The 22,390-nt window shown below is 39.2% G+C and overlaps 1 protein-coding gene across 4 annotated transcripts in view; it reads right to left on the minus strand.

Annotated features, from left to right (window-relative positions):
* Window positions 1–5,682: 5,682 nt before the first annotated feature.
* LOC133651914 (calcium-dependent secretion activator 1) overlaps window positions 5,683–22,390 on the minus strand; it is a 304,205-nt gene continuing 287,497 nt past the window's right edge. For all 4 annotated transcript variants that reach the window (XM_062050168.1, XM_062050159.1, XM_062050151.1 and 1 more), the window contains 2 exons: window positions 11,995–12,099; window positions 5,683–7,546 (listed from right to left, as the gene is read on the minus strand). In XM_062050168.1, the coding sequence (XP_061906152.1) occupies window positions 7,373–7,546; window positions 11,995–12,099 (279 nt within the window). In that variant the 3' untranslated portion in view covers window positions 5,683–7,372. The remainder of the gene's footprint in view (window positions 7,547–11,994; window positions 12,100–22,390) is intronic.

Consider the following 22,390-nt stretch of genomic DNA (forward strand, 5'->3'; position numbering starts at 1 on the left):
CGTTTTGGTAAATAAGCACATGTAAATTAATACTAATTCATGAATGACAGGGCGCTTCATATGAAATTTTACCGCAAACATAATCCTAGCCCTTTCCTGATCAATCACTGATTATTTAGTGGCAAATGTCCCTGGAAATTGTCACTGTCTCTTGTAGTGCAAAGTGTTTGTCTGGTTTATAAGGCTGTCGTTACGATATGTTAGGTCAGGCCATTTGTATCTAGTTTTTGGGTGTTTTTTTCTGTAGTTTTGGTTCACTTCCTTTTTTGAGCTCTCATTTTGCTGCCATTTCCTGTTCTGTTTGTGTTGTGCCTTCGCTGGCTACACACTGCTGCTTTTGTGTTTTTCACCCGCTGCTAATTATCACCTGGGCACTATTTAAGCCAGTTTCTTTGTTGGTGCGGGATGATTGTGTTTGGAGTCACCAGCAGGGTTCGTTGACACTTCAATCTTGCTTTACTACTTTTGTTTGTTATTAGTTCTCTGTCAGCTACTTCTTTCATACACAGCGTCGCTGTGTTTTCTGTGCATTCACCCCGCTGCACTCCAGTTTGTATTTTGGACTTTTGTACATGAAATACCCGTTTACCTGCACACTGCCCGCTGTCTGCTGCTTTTTGAGGTCACTAGTCGTAATGCAGTAAAATGTGTTATTTTGTACTCAAAAATAAATTATTGAACAATGTATTTGACATGAATTTGTTTTAGTACAAAACATGCATCAAATTCAATTTAAGCTAGATTTTTTTTTTTAAGTATAAAAATCGCTTCAAATAAACTTCTGCTTAGTACCTCAATTTAGTAGGGATGTGATCCTTGATTCTGATTCTTGAAGTAGTCTATCTGTGTTGGCCCTGAGATGAGGTGGCGACTTGTCCAGGGTGTACCCCGCCTTCTGCCCGAATGCAGCTGAGATAGGCTCCAGCACCCCCCCGCGACCTCAAAAGGGACAAGCGGTAGAAAATGGATGGATTCGATTAAGAATCAATTCTTAATCAAAAGCTGCTGCTGTATGACATATATCTAAGATTATAAAATATATATATTTTTAAATGACAATTTAGGCATATTAGGATGTACCGTATTTTCCGGACCATAGGGCGCACCAAATTATAAGGCGCACTGCCGATTAATGGTCAATTTCTGATCTTTTTTCATATATTAGGCTTACCGGCTTATAGGGCGCATTAAAGGAGTCATATTATTATTTTTGTTTTCTAAATTGAAAATACTTCCTTGTGGTCTACATAACATGTAATGGTGGTTGTTTGGTCAAAATGTTGCATAGATTATGTTTTACAGATCATCTTCAAGTCACTTTCTGACAGTCGCTCGGATACGCCGTTTTGTGGACGGTCTTATTTACGTGGCTCACCTTCGGTAGCGTCTTCTCCCCGTCATCTTTGTTGTAGCGGTGTAGCGTGCAAGGACGGGAGTGGAAGAAGCGTCAAAAGATGGAGCTAACTGTTTTAATGACATTCAGACTTTACTTAAATCAATAACGGAGCAGCATCTCCTCATCCGGAAACAACCACACCGGAAATGTGCCCCGTGAAAAACCGTCCGACCGGAACTCTAATAACTAAAGTTCGGGTGAATAAAGTAAACTCACTACACCGGTATGTTTTTATAAGTAAGAACTTCACACTACTTTATATTAGAAATGGCAACAGCGGAGGATGAACAAGAAGATAGAGAAAAAGAAGAAGCTTATCGACTACGTTGTCGTCATGGACTACAAAGGCGGACGCTCGCAAATTTTCAGGTCTTATGCAGATCCCAAATACAGATCAGCAGGTACCAGAAGGTAAGAAAAGTTGCTTTTGCATAATATTGCGAAACAAAACGCCAACTAATATGTCTTACATTATACACACACCATAATAATACTTGTATGTTGAATGCCCCAACAATCCACCAAGTGGTGCGGCTTCATAGCTTAACAAAGTCGTACAAAAACATTTTGATGGATTTTTGAGCGCCGCGTGTAATGTTCTATATTTTCAATGGAACATTTAAAATATTGGTGTTTTTTACTTGAGATCCATTATAGTGCAGTCTACACGCATCTCTTATGTTTGACTGCCATCTACTGGTCACACTTATCATTACACCATGTACCAAATAAAAAAATAGCTTCGAGGTGGGTAAGCTCAACAAAAATCATTCCTTACATTAGGCGCACCAGGTCATAAGGCGCACTGTCAAGTTTTGAGAAGAAAAAAAATGATTTTAAGTGCACCTTATAGTCCGGAAAACTGTCATCAACTTTACATGTTTCAAGTCACAAAACAAAAGCAACACTGAGGCAAGAAATTCCTTCCATGTTTGCAATTCACATTTATTAAAATGCTTTTTGTGCCAGAAGGAGTCAGAAGAAGGATGAGCGTCACTTAACGCAGCAAGAACATTTGGAAAGTGAACACCGAGAACATGCAGCACTTTCACAGGAAAGAAACACTTAGGCAAAAAGAGTACACATTTCCTCACTATCCTTTAGAAAAACTAACATTCAGTCATTCCCTGCTGCATGAAGGAATGTTGCAAATAAATGCACAACATTTGAGCATTAAAATAAAATGTGGTTTAAAACAAAAAATATGAACAAAATGTTAATATAAAAGCAAATATTGCAAAAACTACATTAGGAAGTAACTTTACTATCTGGTGAACAAGTGATGATTGGTACATGCTCGTACACGATAAAAAAAAAAGTCCGGAGATTTTACCGAAAAAAAACCCAGCAAATCAGTCGCCAGAATTTTTTTTGTAAAAATAAAAGTGGTACAGTATTTCTCCAATTACAGTATTGCACTGTAAAACAGAAAAAAAGGCAGTCAATTTTACATTAAAAAAAAGGAAGCTCAGTCGTCAGGATTTTACCGTAAAAATAACAGTGGTACCATTTTACAATTTTCAGTAATTTGGTGCAAAAACCACCATGAATTTTACGATAAAAATGGAAGCTCGGTCATCAGACATTTACCATAAAAATAACAGTGGTACCATTTTACAATTTTCAGTAATTTGGTGTAAAAACCACCGTAAATTTTATGATAAAAAAATGGAAGCACAGTCGCCAGATATTTACCGTAAAAGTAACAGTGGAACTGCTTCACAATTTACAGAAATTTGGTGTAAAACCACCCGAAATGTTATAACATTTTGTCGACTGAGCTGTCATTTTTTTTAAACTGCAAAATCTACAGATTTTTCTTTTTACTGTGTACTTTACTATACTTTGACATTTGTATTGTATTGTAAAAATGTTATACATTCGTACACTTTTTCCTTTAATGACTTGAATGCTTGTGTCATTCAAAAAAGCTTTTGAGAATTTGAATATGTAAAAACTGAATATTTCCCCCATCCAAACAATATCCATATGCCAGAAGATGTTGATGTGAATTCAATTCATAAGGTAATATCAATGTATTGAAACAATTTCCTTGTCCGACATTGGAACATTCATTTCTATGTGTTCATTTTTTTTTTTAATGAACATCATCACTTTTGCATGCGGTCACCTTTATGGTTTATCATAATAAATATTGTTTAGAGGCGCTTTGTTGAGTCGGTCATAATTAGCAGATTAGGCCAAAAGTTTGGACACACCTTCTCCTTATTCAATGGGTTTTCTTTATGTTCATGACTATTTACATTGTAGATTGTGACTGGAAGCATCAAAACTATGAATGAACACATGTGGAGTTATGTACTTAACAAAAAAAGGTGAAATAACCGAAAACATGTTTTATATTCTAGTTTCTTCAAAATAGCCACCCTTTGCTCTGATTACTGCTTTGCACACTCTTGGCATTCTCTCGAAGAGCTTCAAGCACACCTGTGAAGTGAAAACCATTTCGGGGGACTACCTCTTGAAGCTCATCGAGAGAATGCCAAGAGTGTGCTGCCCACTCCCCTTCCCTTCCTACTCTACTGGTGTTCTTTTTTTCGCAAAAAAGTATTTGACATTTTTCTTATTTTTCTTTTTGCAATAGTGACCTTTTTCCTCAAACAACTGTGTGTAGTATAGAATAAGGGAATTATTAATATTACCCTGTTTTATAAAGGATTTAATTATTTAAAAAAAACTCATTTGGTAACACTTTAGTATGGGGAACACACATATTCACCATTAATTAGTTGCTTATTAACATGCAAATTAGTAAAATATTGGCTCTTAATTAGTCATTATTAAGTACTTAGTAATGCCTTATTCTGCATGGCCTTATTATAACCCTAACCCTAACCCTCTAACCCTAACCCTAACCTCAACCCTAACCCTCCAACCCTTACCCTCTAGCCCAGACCTGGGCATTCTGCGGCCCGCTGGCCACATCCGGCCCTTTGTGCGTACCTGTCTGGCCCGCGTGAGGCCAATCATAAATTACAAAATACATTTTAAAAAGTATCTATGTCGAGTGTGCAATACAACGGTGCTGCTTTTGTTTTGAAAAGCGTTATTTGTATTACTTCCGTGTAGACGTATGCACGTGCGTGATTGTGAGTGAATGTGAACAGCTGCAATCACAAATTACAAAATAAAGTTGAAAAAACATCTATGTCGTGCGCGCAATACAACAGTGCTGCTTTTATTTTGAAAAGTGTTATTTATGTGCGTATGTCCGTGTGTAACCTGTGAGTGAAGGTGCACAGCGACAAGTGATGCACGGTATACACCCGAGACGCTAAAAAGACAAAAGTTGATGACGAATGGCGTGTTTTCAACAAGACATGGACTGCCAAGCAACGTTCCCTCTAAGGTGCGCGCCTGCGCAATTGCGCACTGCTCAAGAGTCCTCTGCGCACAGCAAATATATGCTGCGCACCAAATCAAATCCCATCTGAATTCTAAACAAAATAAACACATTTATTCTGTGTAATTGTGCAATGCAACTTTGAGTGACAGTGACAACAAGCGGCCCTAACGGTGTTCGTCAACACCGTTCAATTGAACACTGTTCAGTTATTGTAACGTCTATCGAGATGCTTCGAGGACAGGAATTATATCGATCACTTTATTGAGCAAAACTGTTTATATTCGGCCATAACCACACCAAAAACATGAGTAAAAAACTTCTATCTCGAAAAACTAGTCATTTTCTGCCGTACAAACCAGGCCAAAACCAACTTGTCATCTGTCACCAACACGCATAGCACTAAACCACTGGTGCGTTTATGGCCACACAAAAAGTCGGACACCTCAAATAGCACACAAAGTTACACTATGACTCCTCAGTCATACGTGTGCTTATTTTACTGTCATTTATTATTAATGTTAATTTATTGATATTAATCATGGAATGCTGTTACTAGAGAAAGTTACAGGAATGCACACTTCATCCTATGCTTTCATTTCATTGTGCAACATGAGGATGTTTGAGGGGATCTAAATGTGATCTCTGAAAGGGATACAAATGATTTCCAAAGCAGTGCTTTTGGTATAAAGTTAAGTTAGGTTAAATGAAAGTATTATTATTATTATTAATTATTAATTTTTATTATTATTATTCTTATTATTATTTATCTTACGGTATATATAAAAAATAATATTGAGCAAAATTTAATTGAAATATTGTCGATGTGGCCCTCCAGCAGTGCTCGGGTTGCTCATGCGGCCCCCGGTAAAAATTAATTGCCCACCCCTGCTCTAGCCCTAACCCTTCAACCCTAACCCTCTAACCCTAACCCTAAACAAATAACTCTAAATTAAGTCTTTATTACTTAGAATATGTTCCCAATACTAAAGTGTTACCAAACATTTGATTTGCCATAACCAACCAACTCAACACAAAATGATTAAATGACGGTGACGTTTCAAGTCAAAAGTATCGGTATTCGCCCTGTATTTACTCTGTATTGGATTGATACCTAAAAATCGCCCATCCCTACTGGAACGAGAAACGCTCCTTGCCAACTGTCCACTTTCGCGATTGTGTTGAAAAAAGTTGCGCAACAAAAACGGACAAAGTGACTTGGAATAATGAGTGCATTTTGGAGAATTGTACATGTGAGGGCACAAGCAAACGGGCAGAAGCACAAATGCTGTGTGAGCGCAGAGCAGCGCAGGGAGGAGGAATCGAGCCGCGGTGCAGCGCGGTTCGAATGGCTGTGAAAGAGTGAAAGTGTCAGCAGTTACAAACATGGCAGCTTACAAGCTCATTAGCAACAACAACACCAACGAACGTGAGCCATCTCGTCTGGTCTGGGAGGACAATTTTAGGTGGTTTCAAAATGATGAGGACCCCTAACAACAAAAACCAAAACAAAACATGGAGGCGATGCTCACCCCTTCAGTAAACACAACATGCATTAGCTGCTCAGTCCGTACAGTCTGAGCTCCTGAAACGTCAAACATATTGCATGAGAACATTTGGAAGTTGAAATACACACAAAAAAACATCTTCTGCTCAGTTGATCTTAAACTTCGACTTTTCTCATGTTGAAGTCGTCCGCACTTTTAACCACGATTCTTATTAGGAGTGTCCCTATTCTGATACAATACCAATATTAGAGCCTTTAGTATTGGCCAATACCGGTATTGATGCGCTACAATATCAGCGCAAATCATACATACTTGTATTGTTTTGTAGTGTGGAAGGTTAGAAAAGGTTTGATTAAATGAAATTAGTCAAACAGAGAACAATGGTAGGTAAGAAGAACACTAACCTATCTATTATTAACCATCTGGAATGAACTTATGCTGTATTTAGCGACACCTAGTGGCCACAATTAAGTGAAGCTCATACCACAGTAAGTTGAATTATGCAAACACGTTTGTTACTGGATACTTTCTAATTTGCTTTGTATGTGTAGCTAATATGCAATTATATTTGATACTTGTTTGTATTGACAAATGTGCTCTTTTAGCCTGCAATATTGTTCAACAAAGGATACATTATTCACGTCTAGCTTGTGTGCTCTTGTATGCTTGGCTGTTGTGTAGCTGCAAGCTCCTAGTAGCCTCTAGTTTACCATGTTTACCTTTTGTAAATGACTTGACTAAAATTGAAGAAAAGACCAACCTTGTGTGCTTATTGGAGGACATTTAGATGTTAACTGTCTGTCCAGCTCTGCACAAGTAAACACGCTGAGGGACTGCTTGTATCGGACATGATATCACACATTTTACATGCAAGCCCATTTACTTCCATATTAGTTTTTTTTGCTGATATCGAATCCACCATACTAACCCCACTAATTCTTACGACTATGAAGATTTCTGTTATTCTGCTTATTCGGAGTGCTTTAAAACACAAAATACATCCCCTTAGTGTTCATTCTGACATAAACATGAACATCTTACAAGGACAGAAAAGAAAATATTTTTCAGGCAGTGATATCGCTGAACTGCTTTGACATTCTCGATTCAGTTATCAGTGCCTTCTTCGTCGCTGTCTTTCATGGAAATGCCTTGCATCCCTCCCTCTCTCACAGAGGCAGTGGCTTCTTCCAAGGTAAGACGATTTCTGACGGTTTCATACATCTTACTGTTTAACGTGGAGTCCAGGACCCCTTGAAGGCGGAAGTCACGGTACTTTTTCTAGAGATCAAAACAAAGGTATCGGAAATAGCGTCAGAGCACAGACCTCTACATGCAAAAAGTATAGACATAATACTGCATGTGTGTTTCTATGCTCTGTACACACACTTAGAGAAATGTTCTATAATCAAATGTGCATGATAGGAATGAAAATTTGCACAAAAACTTGGTCGTTGAACTGACATTACACGGGACTCCAGCGTACAGTATTTCAGATTTCATCTCCATGGATTAACTCGACCCTTCTAATTGTAGGTAAGACTAAAGCCTTGTTTACACTGCAGGTCAATTCCGATTTTTTTTGCCCATTTGCGACCTGTATCAGATTTTTTCATGTCAGTGTGAACAGTGCAACTTTGAATTGTTCATATATCCGACCCAGGACTCTTTCGTATGTGTAAATAAATTAGATATATATGCAATGCGTCGTAAATGTGAACGCTCCAGCGCTCAGGTCGCATTCATCCGACCAGAACGTCATCAAAAAGCGTCAAGCGTCATAATTATTGGCCAAAATAGACCGTTACAAAATAAATAGTTCACAACGGAGCAGAGAAGAGGTGAAAATAACATGTTTTAGGAACTCACGTGAAAGTTCCACCACTCGTCTACGATCGACATCGAATAAAATTACCCCGTAAATATGCCAGAGCCAAAATATTTGTCCTTTTCCTTCAACATCTTCTATGCACAATAATTTGGTTCAGAAAATGTTGACTGTGATTTCACAAAATCCTTGAAATTACCACAAATACGCCAGTACTGAGACCGACTAGAGTAGAAGTAATTTTTACGTCTGTAAAAGCTGCATCGCGTGTGACAACATGACGTCATGTCGGCAAGCGGGTCAGATTGCATTCACATTAGAAATCACATTTTTTGGGGGTAATGTAAACGGCCACTAAAATCATCGGCTCTGACAAAAAAGTTTGAATTGGACATCCGACCCTTCAGTGTGAACGTTGTCTAAATCTTTTTATGCGTAAGATCATTTATTGAGCAGGTGTTTTTTCACATCGCTTGTTTAAAATGTCGCCAGCCTACTCTTGGCCAGATGACAGCGTCTACAGCCAAAGCAAAAGTAAGCCTACGTCTGACTTATGAACAAAAACGCTGGAGAAAGGGAATAGTATGAACTGCTGTGCAAAAACATCATTGGAAGAAATTGACAATCAAGTCTTTATTGCCCTAAACTTAGTCCTTTAACAGCTTAAATACACAGTTATACACATTTGTTGTTGTTTTCTATACTTTTACTGTGCAGAGGTGGGCTTATTGATACATTTTTATGACAGTTAGGGATGTTAAAATACACATTTCAAGCTTCTTTGGTCTATGTCGAGTATGGGTGCTCAAAAAAATGTATTCACTTCGAAATTTCAATTTTTGTTTAATCCGACCACAAACCGATTGCTAATTTTCGAAAATAAATAGAAAAAAAATGTTGGGTTTACAATTTTTTTTTTTGCTATTTTTTTTTTCAACTATTATTGATATTTTTAGTATTATTAAAACTTTTGATCTTATTAATTTTTGGCTTTCCTTTATTTAGTATTGTATTTGATATCTAAATAACATTAAAAAAAAAAAAGATTACGCCAGCACTCGTAAATTGTAAGCAAGCAGTCAAGAGGAGCTATTGTAAACTGAACCCTTTTTTGAAAATACGTCATTACAATTCAAATACCAAATAATATATTCCAAGACACAAGTTGAATTGAGAATCCATTCTGAATTGAATCGTCACCCCAAAAATCGGAATCGAATTGAATCCTGAGGTGCCCAAAGATTTCTACCTTTAATGTCGAGTATCGTCCCAGTGTGTTTTTCATATTAGGTTGTGCAGTCGTACCTCTCCAAATCGCGCTTTGAAGTTTGCGTGTTCACTCCATCGCAGAAAAAACAAGGATATCACACAAATATCCGATATTAATATCGGATCGGGCCACCGCAACCATCGGAATAGAACAGAATAGTCTTTATTGTCATTGATCAGCCGGTGAACGACGGAATTATGATGGAATACTCTCTCCAGAGTGCAGATAAGATTCAGAATAATATATATATATATATTTTAAATCATTTGGAAAAGTGTTGAGTAAGTGTGTGTTGAAAATCCTTTGAAAAAAAAACATTCATTTCAATGGGGTAAGAAAAATGATGAATAGATCAGAATAGTGGTGAAGAATACTTTATGTTTAGTATTTGACATGTGCTATTAGTTGTTGTTTTTTTGCTAATTACACCGGCATACACCTCAAGAGTCATAATCATACTCAAGAGACACAATCATTTGTTATTTGACACATGCTAACAGTTAGGATGTGTCAAGTGCCAAGTAATAGGACTCTGAGGCGTAAAGTTAGCTAAAAAGGTTAGAGAAACTTTTTTTTTTTTTTCAAATAATCATTAACTTAGAATTTAATGGCAGCAGCAAATTGCAAAAAAGTTGGCACAGGCGCATTTTTACCACTGTGTTACATGGCCTTTCCTTTTAACAACACTCAGTAAACGTTTGGGAACTGAGGAGACTAATTTTTGAAGCTTTTCAGGTGGAATTCTTTCCCATTCTTGCTTGATGTACAGCTTAAGTTGTTCTACAGTCCGGGGTCTTCATTGACAAATGTTACGCTTCATAATGCGCCACACATTTTCAATGGGAGTCAGGTCTGGACTACAGCCAGGCCAGTCTAGTACCCGCACTCTTTTACTATGAAGCCACGCTGTTGTAACACGTGGCAAGCCATTGTCTTGCTTGGATGGTAACATATGTTGCTCCAAAACCTGTATGTACCTTTCAGCATTAATGGCGCCTTCACAGATGTGTAAGTTACCCATGTCTTGGGCACTAATACACCCCCATACCATCACAGATGCTGGCTTTTCAACTTTGCGCCTGGAACAATCCGGATGGTTCCTTTCCTTTCTGTTCCGGAGGACACAACGTCCACAGTTTACAAAAATAATTTGAAATGTGGACTTGTCAGACCACGGAACACTTTTCCACTTTGCATCAGTCCATCTTAGCAATACACCATGAGCTCGGGCCCAGCAGAGTCGGCAGCGTTTCTGGGTGTTGTTGATAAATGGCTTTCGTTTTGCGTAGTAGAGTTTTAACTTGCACTTACAGATGTAGCGACAAACTGTAGTTACAGACAGTGGTTTTCTGAAGTGTTCCTGAGCCCATGTGGTGATATCCTTTACACACTGATGTCGCTTTTTGATGCAGTACCGCCTGAGGGATCCAAGGTCACAGGCATTCAATGTTACGTGCAGTGATTTCTCCAGCTTCTCTGAACCTTTTGATGATATTACAGACCTTAGATGGTGAAATCCCTAAATGCCTTACAACAGCTCGTTGAGAAATGTTGTTCTTAAACTGTTCGACAATTTGCTCAGTCATTTGTTCACAAAGTGATGACCCTCGCCCCATCCTTGTTTGTGAATGACTGAGCATTTCATGGTAGCTGCTTTCATACCCAATCATGGCACCCACCTGTTCCCAATTCGCCTGTTCACCTGTGGCGTTTTCCAAATAAGTGTTTGATGAGCATTCCTCAATTTTCTCAGTCTTTTTTGCCACTTGTGCCAGCTTTTTTGAAACATGTTGCATGCATCAAATCCCAAATGAGCTAATATTTGCAAAAAATAAAAACAATTTCCAGTTCAAACTTTAAACATCTTGCATTTGCAGTCTATTCAATTGAATATAGGTTGAAAAGAATTTGCAAATCATTGTATTTTGTTTTTATCTACGATTTGAACAACGTGCAAACTTCACTGCTTTTGGGGATTGTCGAATAAATCAGTTCAAGCTAACTGATGCTGCAGAAAATATTTTGCTTAATTGTGCGTTTATGGGTGTTGCATCATACGATGTTTGTTCCGTGACACTCCACCGCCGACTTGCTGGTCTTTTGAGTCCACCGGCTTCGTAGTGTATTATCCTCCTTCTTTGAGAAAGAGTGAGGTCTAGTGAGACGTTTTGGCGGCTGACAGGGTGACACATTTAAGACACCCGGTGTCGGTCATGGTCCTTGAGTTCTGCGGATACGCCAATATTTCATAGCGTGTGGATTCTTGAAAATGTTGAAGCTCAATATCTCTGAAAGAACGTTTTGTCGCTAGCAAAGATAGAGCTTTGAGCTGGTGGAATGGGCCCCTCATTAGATGACATTTTCGTTCACACGCCGGCTTCATTACTAAAACAGTGTTGAGGTCTTCCAGCTCACCGTCAATATATTTGCACAAACACATGGTACACAATTAGCAGCCATCATTTTGTAAGCTTAACATGTTATCAGTGTGGGAAAATCACACTCTAATTCTCATCCTGGTGAGAGAAAAAAATCCCATTTCCTACACTTTACAGTACAGCATGTAGCAAATCAATGAGGAAAAGCATATTCATAAGAGACTAAACGTGAAGAAAATAGTGAAATAGTCACCTTGACAACTCTGATGAGAATCTTCAACTGGTAGACGTGCAGCTGCAGGTCCATGCGGTCGGTGAGCCACGTGCCCAGAAGGTTCATGGTGCTGGTGTACCATTGCTGAAACAACACCAAGATACACTTAGCATTTATATTGATGATAGTAGCACTGGGTCGCATCTAAATACGTCAAAATATATTTGAAAAGTTTGATATAAATAAGATTTATTGTAAATCTATCTACTTTGATTCAGTTTATAAAGGGACAATCTTATATGTTGCACACAGCAAAATATTTCAAGAATGTATTTCTCGATTTGATAATCATTTCAAAGACTTTGCTTACACTCTTGGAGTCAACATGTGCATAGTCATGTACATAGTGTCATGTACCGGCCGAGTCATACCAAAGACTATAAAAAATAGGAGCCATTACCTCCCCGCTTGGCACTCAGCATCAAGGATTGGAATTGGGGGTTAAATCACCAAAAATTATTCCTGGGTGCGGCCACCGCTGCTGCTCACTGCTCCCCTCACCTCCAGGGGGTGATCAAGGGTGATGGGTCAAATGCAGAGAATAATTTCGCCACACCTAGTGTGTGTGTGACAATCATTGGTACTTTAACTTTTAACTTTAATGTACATAGTGTATATAACCCCCCCCCCACCCGCCCGCCCATTTTTGGTATATATTGTTTTTTAAATCACCGGACATGTATTAATTAACCTAATTGATCAGTTTTTAAACGTAATTTGTTACATACATGTTACAGGTTATTTATCTTTTATTATTGAATGTATCAAATGTGATGAATATTTAATGGACCACAATGAAAACAAGCCTTTTGGCTTTTTGTGCCATCCATTTGCCTTTTTAAAGCATTACATGGATTCAATTCTTTAAGATGTCAATAAACTTCTCAATCAATCAATCAATCAATCAATTACAACTAAAAAAACCTGTACATCCAGGTTTTTGCAGGCTTTTTTTGAAAATGCCTGAATTTGTGGCATTTGTTTTCTGAAAGTTGCAATGTTTTAAAGCTTATTTTTTTCAATAACATTGAATGAAATTGTGATTTAATTAATTTGTTATTAATGTTTTAAGTGTTCCTTGTCACCTTAACATTGAAAAGCACATGATTACAAGAGAAATTGTAAAATGAATACTGTATTGATGTTTTACTCGTTTTATACCACACAGACTTAAAAGTAGACACATGATGGCAGTAAAAGCACACACTGTACTCAGACCTCTTTGTAAATTACTGTACTGTTGTAATTAATTACACTGTAACTAATAATAATAACATCCATCCATCCATTTTCTACCGCTTGTCCCGTTCGGGATCGCGGGGGGTGCTGGAGCCTATCTCAGCTGCATTCGGGCGGTAGGCGGGGTACACCCTGGACAAGTCGCCACCTCATCACAGGGCCAACACAGACAGACAGAGACAATTAATCATAATTACAGAAAGAAACACCACCAAAGACTTCTTTAGTGTCGGGAAGTCTACTTTGTCGTCCATAAGTTGCAGAAATTCTCTCTGTATGTTTTACATTTGAAAAGTGTTTGTCCATCTTAAACATTCATTTATGTTTAAACACATTCACCCCCGCATGTTAATAGCATTTGTGAACTGCTGAGAGTGATGTATCATTTGTTGGCAGATGAGAGATTATCATCACACCTCAACATCTCTAAAATGTTAATGCAGCCACATTGGTATGTCAGCATTGTAAATGAAATTCTGTTCTTAATTGTCTTACGCTGGATAAATAAAAGGTTCAATAAATAAATAAATACATACAAACTAGGAAGTAAATGTTTATATACTACATTACACAGAAGGCTTAGCACAGTAGACAGGAACAAGAAGTAGGTCTGAGCTGTGTAGGAGGACAGCAATTCCACCATTTGATAATAAAGACTTGATATAGTGTTACATGTTGTTGTTCCAAAACAAACATGTTTTGATCAGACAGTTGACGTGTGCGCTTGAACGCTGCTCAGAAAACAGATTTGATCGGTAAAAACATTAGAATTGCAGAAAGTGTGTGGACGTGCATAATTCGGGGATTGGTCAAATGTGTGTGGATTGGTCAAATGTGTGTGAATTGGCGCAACCACGACATCGGCAGGGACTGTAAAGTCCACCAATTCAGCATCTGGTAAAATGTTTGCAATTGTCCAGAAGTTGAATATTGTAAACTACTGATCCAATTAAGAAAATGACCTGTAAAAATGTCCCCAGCCTTTAATTGGTTTATTAGTTTTAACTGAAATCTATTGAGTTTTTTTTTTTTTTTACTATTTTCTCAATTACTGACCCAGCAGGCACGAGACATTTAAAAACAACATTGAGAACTTGTTAAATTAGGTCCTGACGTCACATGGACAAAGATAAGACCTTCTGGAGGAAAGTTCTGTGGTCAGATGAAACAAAAATTGAGCTGTTTGGCCACAATACCCAGCAATACGTTTGGAGGAGAAAAGGTGAGGCCTTTAATCCCAGGAACACCACCCCTACCGTCAAGCATGGTGGTGGTAGTATTATGCTCTGGGCCTGTTTTGCTGCCAATGGAACTGGTGCTTTACAGACAGTAAATAGGACAATGAAAAAGGAGGATTACCTCCAAATTCTTCAGGACAACCTAAAATCATCAGCACGGAGGTTGAGTCTTGGGCGCAGTTGGGTGTTCCAACAGGACAATGACCCCAAACACACGTCAAAACGTCAAAAGTGGTAAAGGAATGGCTAAATCATGCTAGAATTAAGGTTTTACAATGGCCTTGCCAAAATCCTGACTTAAACCCCATTGAGAACATGTGGACAATGCTGAAGAAACAAGTCCATGTCAGAAAACCAACACATTTAGCTGAACTGCACCAATTTTGTCAAGAGGAGTGGTCAAAAATTCAACCAGAAGCTTGTGGATGGCTACCAAAAGCGCCTTATTGCTGTGAAACTTGCCAAGGGACATGTAACCAAATATTAACATTGCTGTATGTATACTTTTGACCCAGCAGATTTGGTCACATTTTCAGTAGACCCACAATAAATTCATAAAAGAACCAAACTTCATGAATGTTTTTTTGTGACAAACAAGTATGTGCTCCAATCACTCTATCAGAATAAAATAAGACATTATGTTCTTTACAAGTGTATAATCTATAATCTCTATAATCAACGTTGTATCAATGTCTTGTGCCTGCTGGGGACATGCACCTGTATGTATGTACACTGTGTATTGATGTGAACTATGTCTATATTATGTGTATTGATACATTATGTAGTGGGTCCCAAGAAAAAAGTTGGGTGTTGTTGAAGTGCATTAGAACAACCTTGTGGGAAAAGAAGAATTAGTTTGTCAGGTCCTTCTGGCTTCCCCAATTATCATCACAGCTTTGTGTTGGGCTGCACGTTTATTTTGAGCAGCTTGCCCCACAAACATTATCTAGGAGGCTGCACATGTTCCTCACTGGAACTAATTGACGGATAATGACCAGCACAGGCTGATCCTAATGGAAGCCGACTGACGTTCAACAGTCAGTGTTATGGAATGAAGGAAGCTGGTTGAGTCTGGAGATGACTTTGAAGAATTCGGGGTGGGTAAAAAGGGGGCACATGCCAAGAGGTAGTTACTAAGAAAGAGCAGCTATCAGCGAGGTGGCGTGGCTCAAATAAATAACAAACTCATCGCTCCACCGCAGCTGATCATTCTGCCTGCGGTGTCTGAACGGTCTGCAAAAAGCCAGATGAATTTTGATGTTGGCTGCTATGAAGATGAGTAAGTCATTAGTGGAGGCACACGCTCAGATGTTCTTCTTTTACGTAATAAGGATGATCAATCATCCACATGGATCCATGCTGGTAAATGTCTCATAGTTCGTAAAATTGGACTTAATTATATCATGTAAAACAGCTATGCGATGTAAAACTACCACAAAATGTATTTTAGTTTATACAATTTTACTTTATTCATGTCTTATGTATAACTGTCTTATAGTTTGGGATTTTTAACTTCTTTATATCATATGTAAAACAGCTGTTTAATGTAGTTTGTAAAAATGTAGTTACTTATCTTGTATGTATAACTTCCCCTACAAATGTCTTGTAGTTTGTAAAAATGTTACTTCATTTATCTTGTATATATAACTGAACATAATTATGTTGTTTTTACATTAAATTCAACTAATTTATTTTGTACAAAGTCACGGTTTACCTGACACATGAAAAATGACGATTTGGGGGGGGTGCACTTTCCACATTAGCCGCCAGATGGCCATAGAGTGTTGAATGTCTTAAAATGTGTTTTGTGGCAACTCCAACAGCATCAGTTGCTTTGCAGAGTGGCACTTTCCATCATTTTCAGCAGACTGCATTGCTAAACAATTAACCCCCGTTTTCCTCCCCTCGAGATCCACACAGGAATGGGGCCATATCAGTCCCTTCCCTACTGTATATACTAGGGGTGTAACGGTACACAAAAATTTTGGTTCGGTACGTACCTCGGTTTAGAGGTCACGGTTCGGTTCATTTTCGGTAAAGTAAGAAAACAACAAATTATAATTTTTTTGGTTATTTATTTACCAAATTTGTAAACAATGGCTTTCTCCTTTTAACATTGGGAACACTATAATAATTCTGCCCACGTTAATCAACATTAAACTGCCTCAAGTTGTTGCTCAGATTAAATAAAATGACAAAACTTTTCTTCTACATATAAAAAGTGCAACATTAAACAGTTTCAAGTCAACTCATCATGCTTAATTTATTACAGCATTTGGGAAGCCTGTAGTTGATTTTTATTATGTAAATAGGGACTCTGCCATTCAAAACTAGGCTGCTCCATTACTAATGATTAATGTAACTATAGCTGAAAAAATGGTACAATAGCAATAGGAGAGACTATTCATCCCTGAACACCATGGAATTCATGTAGGCTTAATGATGCAGTTACATTATTATATCAACTATCAGAGACAGAAACTCTTCCTTTAACATGATGTCCTTTGTTGCTGCTTCAACACAGCTCAATCAACACAGAAAAAGGTAAAGTGAAATAACAGACAGACAGGGCTTTGCTGTCCGTAACACACACACACACACACACACCGCAAAATGAGCTAACGTTACGCTAAAAGCGAATTAGCCTTCACCTCAAGCCAGGACTGCGAGCGAGCTGCGCTGCCTTTTATGTTTCTAGAAAGTCAACGGGCTCATAGTGATGTTACTAGTAGTTGACTGGGATTTGGGGAGAGTCCGCTGCCTGATGCTTACCTGCTAAACGCTAAGCACTGACTACATGCGCTCTGAATACACACTGCTGATTGGCTGTTACCGCTTTGAATACGTACTGCTGATTGGCTGTTAACGCTCTGTTTGAAACCAATCAGATGGTTGTGTGGGTGGGACAATGCTGGGTGCTGTGTAGAGGACTGACAGAGACGGAGGCAGAAGGAAGCGGAGGCGGCTACTTAATATGTTCGGTGGAAACTCGTTCGGTACACCTCCGAACCGAACCGAAACCCCCGTACCGAAACAGTTCAATACAAATACACGTACCGTTACACCCTAGGGGTGGGCAAACGTTTTGGCTTAGGGGCCACATTGGCTTTTGATATTTGACAGACGGACACATGATGCATTTCAAAGCATATCATATCTGTTGGAACTAAGAGTAGGCTTCTCAAACATGGGCTATTTTATTCATAATACATCTATTTACAAAAATATCACATCAGAACATCAAAGAAACATAAAAATGGTATTACAGGGTTCACACTTACATTCTCTTTTAGTGGGAGCAGTGTTGTTGATAACCCTTTTTTTTTGCCACTGTGTCGAAGTCTAGTCTTAGTTTTGTTGTGGCCATTCTCAAAACAGATGTTTGCTCAATTCTATTTTAATATTTGGCGAGCCGGATGTGGCCGGCAGACCAGAGTTTGCCCACCCCTGGTATATACAAACGTTCATAAAAGTATGTGTTCTGTCGGGTTCAGGTCAGTACTCTGTGCAGGCCAGTCAATTTCATCCACACCAGACTCTGTCATCCATGTCTTAATGGACCTTGCTTTGTGCACAGTCATGTTAGAAGAGGAAGGGGCCCGCTCCAAACTGTTCCCACAAGGTTGGGAGTATGGAATTGTCCAAAATGTTTTGGTATCCTGGAGCATTCAATGTTCATTTCACTGGAACTAAGGGGCCAAGCCCAACTCCTGAAAAACAACCCCACACCATAATTCCTCCTCCACCAAATTTCAAACTCGGCACAATGCAGTCCAAAATGTACCGTTCTTTTGGCAACCTCCAAACCCAGACTTATCCATCAGATTGCCAGATGGAAAAGCGTGATTCATCACTCCAGAGAAAGCGTCTCCACTGCTCTAGAGTGCTTTACACCACTGCATCCAACGCTTTGCATTGGACTTGGTGATGTATGGCTTAGATGCAGCTGCTCGGCCATGGAAACCCATTCCATGAAGCTCTCTGCGTACTGTACGTGGGATAATTGGAAAGTCACATGAAGTTTGGAACTCTGTAGCAACTGACTGTGCAAAAAGTTGGCGACTTCTTTGCACTATGCACTTCAGCATCCGCTGACCCCACTCTGTCAGTTTACATGGCCTACCACTTTCTGGCTGAGTTGCTGTTGTTCACAAACTCTTCCATTTTCTTATAATAAAGCCGACAATTGACTTTGGAATATTTAGGAGCGAGTAAATTTCACGACTGGATTTGTTGCACAGGTGGCATCCTATGAGAGTTCCACGCTGGAATTCACTGAGCTCCATGCCTAAGTGGCCAAGTGATTAGGACACCTGATTCTGATCATTTGGATGGTTGGCCCATTACTTTTGGCAAAATAGTGTATGTAAAACAGCTGTTAAATGTAGTATGCAATATTTGAGTTATTTACTTGTATGCATAACTACTATTACATGTCTTGAAGTTTGTAAACTGCTAAATGTCTCATTGTTCCTGTAATTGAAATGATTTATATGTAAAACAGGTGTTAAATGTCGTTTGTATAATTGTAGTTACTTTCTTGGAGTGTAACTGCAGTTAAATGTCTTGTAGTTGGTAAAAATGTACTTAATTTATGTCGTATATATAACCAAACTAACTTATCTTGGATGTATAACCGCTGTTAAATGTCTTATATTTGATCAAATTGAACCTTTTTATCTTGTACTTGTGTGTGAATGGGGCAGCACGGTGATACAGGGGTTAGTGCTGGTGCCTCCCAATAAGAAGGTCCTGGGTTCGATCCCCTGGCTCTGGGTCTTTCTGTGTGGAGTTTGCATGTTCTCCCTGTGACTGCGTGGGTTCTCTCCGGGTACACCGGCTTCCTCCCACCTCCAAAGACATGCACCTGGGGATAGGTTGATTGGCAACACTTAATTGGCCCTAGTGTGTGAATGTGAGTGTGAATGTTGTCTGTCTATCTGTGTTGGCCCTGTGATGAGGTGGCGACTTGTCCAGGGTGTACCCCGCCTTCCGCCAGAGTGCAGCTGGGATAGGCTCCAGCACCCCCCGCGACAAGTAGTAAAAAAATGGATGGTAGCACAAACGCTGATAAATATCTTCTAATATGTACAATTTTACTTTATATACAGTACAGGCCAAACGTTTGGACACACCTTCTCATTCTAAAAGGTGACATAACTGAAAACATGTTTTATATTCTAGTTTCTTCAAAATAGCCACCCTTTGCTCTGATTACTGCTTTGCACACTATTGGCATTCTCTCGATGAGCTTCAAGCACACCTGTGAAGTGAAAACCATTTCAGGTGACTACCTGTTGAAGCTCATTGGGAGAATGCCAAGAGTGTGCAAAACAGTAATCAGAGCAGATTAGCAGATATTTTCAGTTATTTCACCTTTTTTTGTTAAGTAAGTAACTCCAAATGTGGTCATTCATAGTTTTGATGCCTTCAGTGACAATCTACAATGTAAATAGTCATGAAAATAAAGAAAACGCATTGAATGAGGAGAAGGTGTGTCCAAACTTTTGGCCTGTACTGTATATTGTATGTATAACAAGTTTGTAACATTGAACTTTATTTATATCTATATTAAATGTCCTTTAGTTTGTAAAACAGAACGTTATTTATCTCGTATGCATAACCACTGTTAAATATCGAACATATTAAAAATCTAATTTATTTATCTCATGTATAACTGCAGTGAAATGTCTCATAGTGTGTAAAATGGAACTTATTTGTATCGGCGCAATGTTAAACGGAGAATATAGAGTGCAATAAGAAAAAGAAACAAAAAGTATGAAGAAACAAAAGAAAGTATCAGCAATACGATGCATCACAGCATCAAGCTCCAATGGTGCGACATGAAGAGCAATGTGGCAAAGGAGGAGGTCACACGGGTGAGGACAAGATGAATCAGAACGGCGACCCGGTGCCAGCAGCATGGTATCTGTCGCTGTGTGCCTGTGAAGGCTTCGGCGTGGCAGCAGGCCTGCGATCTCGCCCCGAGCTCAACCCCCCACCGAGAGGCCAGGCTTGGAGTGACTGATCACTGCCTGGTTGCTCTCCCTCTTTGCATCAACCGCTCCTTCTTGGCTTCTCCTTCTTCTTTGGACTTTTACACGCCGTGCCACGCAGCTCCGTCCATTCACAGCAGCCATTTTGTGTCCTGTTAGGCTTTACTCCTCCTCGTTTGATGTCAGAAAGAAGCTTGACAGTTTGCTTGCTGCCATTTGGGAGGATATCTTGTCGAGACATCATGCCTGTGATTTTCATCAACTTTGAGCTCTTTTTAACGCCAACGTGAATGTTCTACTCTTTTCACCATTTGACAAAAGGAAAGCAAATGTTGGTCCATCAGGAGAAGACAATTCACACTTTTTCTCCCACCCAACTAAAGATCGGATCTTTTAAGTTTATGTTTTAAACTGAACACAACCACTAATTAATAAAATACTCTTGACAATGTTAGTTAAAGGCCTACTGAAATTATTTTTTTTTATTTAAACGGGGATAGCAGATTCATTCTATGTGTCATACTTGATCATTTCGCGATATTGCCATATTTTTGCTGAAAGGATTTAGTAGAGAAACATCCACGATAAAGTTCGCAACTTTTGGTCGCTGATAAAAAAAGCCTTGCCTGTACCGGAAGTAGCGTGACGTCGCAGGTTGAAAGGCTCCTCACATTTCCCCATTGTTTACACCAGCAGCGAGAGCGATTCGGACCGAGAAAGCGGCGATTACCCCATTAATTTGAGCGAGGATGAAAGATTCGTGGATGAGGAACGTGAGAGTGAAGGACTAGAGTGCAGTGCAAGACGTATCTTTTTTCGCTCTGACCGTAACTTAGGTAAAAGGGCTCATTGGATTCCACACGTTCTCCTTTTTCTATTGTGGATCACGGATTTGTATTTTAAACCACCTCGGATACTATATCCTCTTGAAAATGAGAGTCGAGAACGCGAAATGGACATTCACAGTGACTTTTATCTCCACGACAATACATCGGTGAAGCACTTTAGCTACGGAGCTAACGTGATAGCATCGTGCTTAAATGCAGATAGAAACAAAAGAAATAAGCCCCTGACTGGAAGGATAGACAGAAGATCAACAATACTACTATTAGGAGACACCGAACCAAACACTGGACCTGTAACTACACGATTAATGCTGTGCCGCCTGTTGAAGCCTAGCAATGCTGTTGCTAACGACGCCATTGAAGCTAACTTAGCTACGGGACCTCGTCAGAGCTATGATAAAAACATTAGCGCTCCACCTACGCCAGCCCTCATCTGCTCATCAACACCCGTGCTCACCTGCGTTCCAGCGATCGACGGCGCGACGAAGGACTTCACCCGATCATCGATGCGGTCGGCGGCTATCGTCAGATAGCGCGTCTGCTATCTAAGTCAAAGTCCTCCTGGTTGTGTTGCTGCAGCCAGCGGCTAATACACCGATCCCACCTACAGCTTTCTTCTTTGCAGTCTCCATTGTTCATTAAACAAATTGCAAAAGATTCACCGACACAGATGTCCAGAATACTGTGGAATTTTGCGATGAAAACAGAGCTGTTTGTATTGGGATACAATGTGTCCGAATACTTCCGTTTCAACCATCGACGTCACGCGCAAACGTCATCATACATAGACGTTTTCAACCAGAAGTTTCGTGGGAAATTTAAAATTGCACTTTATAAGTTAACCGTATTGGCATGTGTTGCAATGTTAAGATTTAATCATTGATATATAAACTCAGACTGCGTGGTCGGAGGTAGTGGGTTTCAGTAGGCCTTTTATAGTACAAGTCCAATTCTGCATCATACGTTGTAGTACAGTTTATCGCTACCCCAGCATCACTGTTTGGTATGTTCTTCAGAATTAAAATACAGTAAAAGAAGTCAACGTTGAACTGCTCTA

This window comes from Entelurus aequoreus, linkage group LG01 (genome assembly GCF_033978785.1).
Source record: "Entelurus aequoreus isolate RoL-2023_Sb linkage group LG01, RoL_Eaeq_v1.1, whole genome shotgun sequence".
Lineage (NCBI taxonomy): Eukaryota > Metazoa > Chordata > Actinopteri > Syngnathiformes > Syngnathidae > Entelurus > Entelurus aequoreus.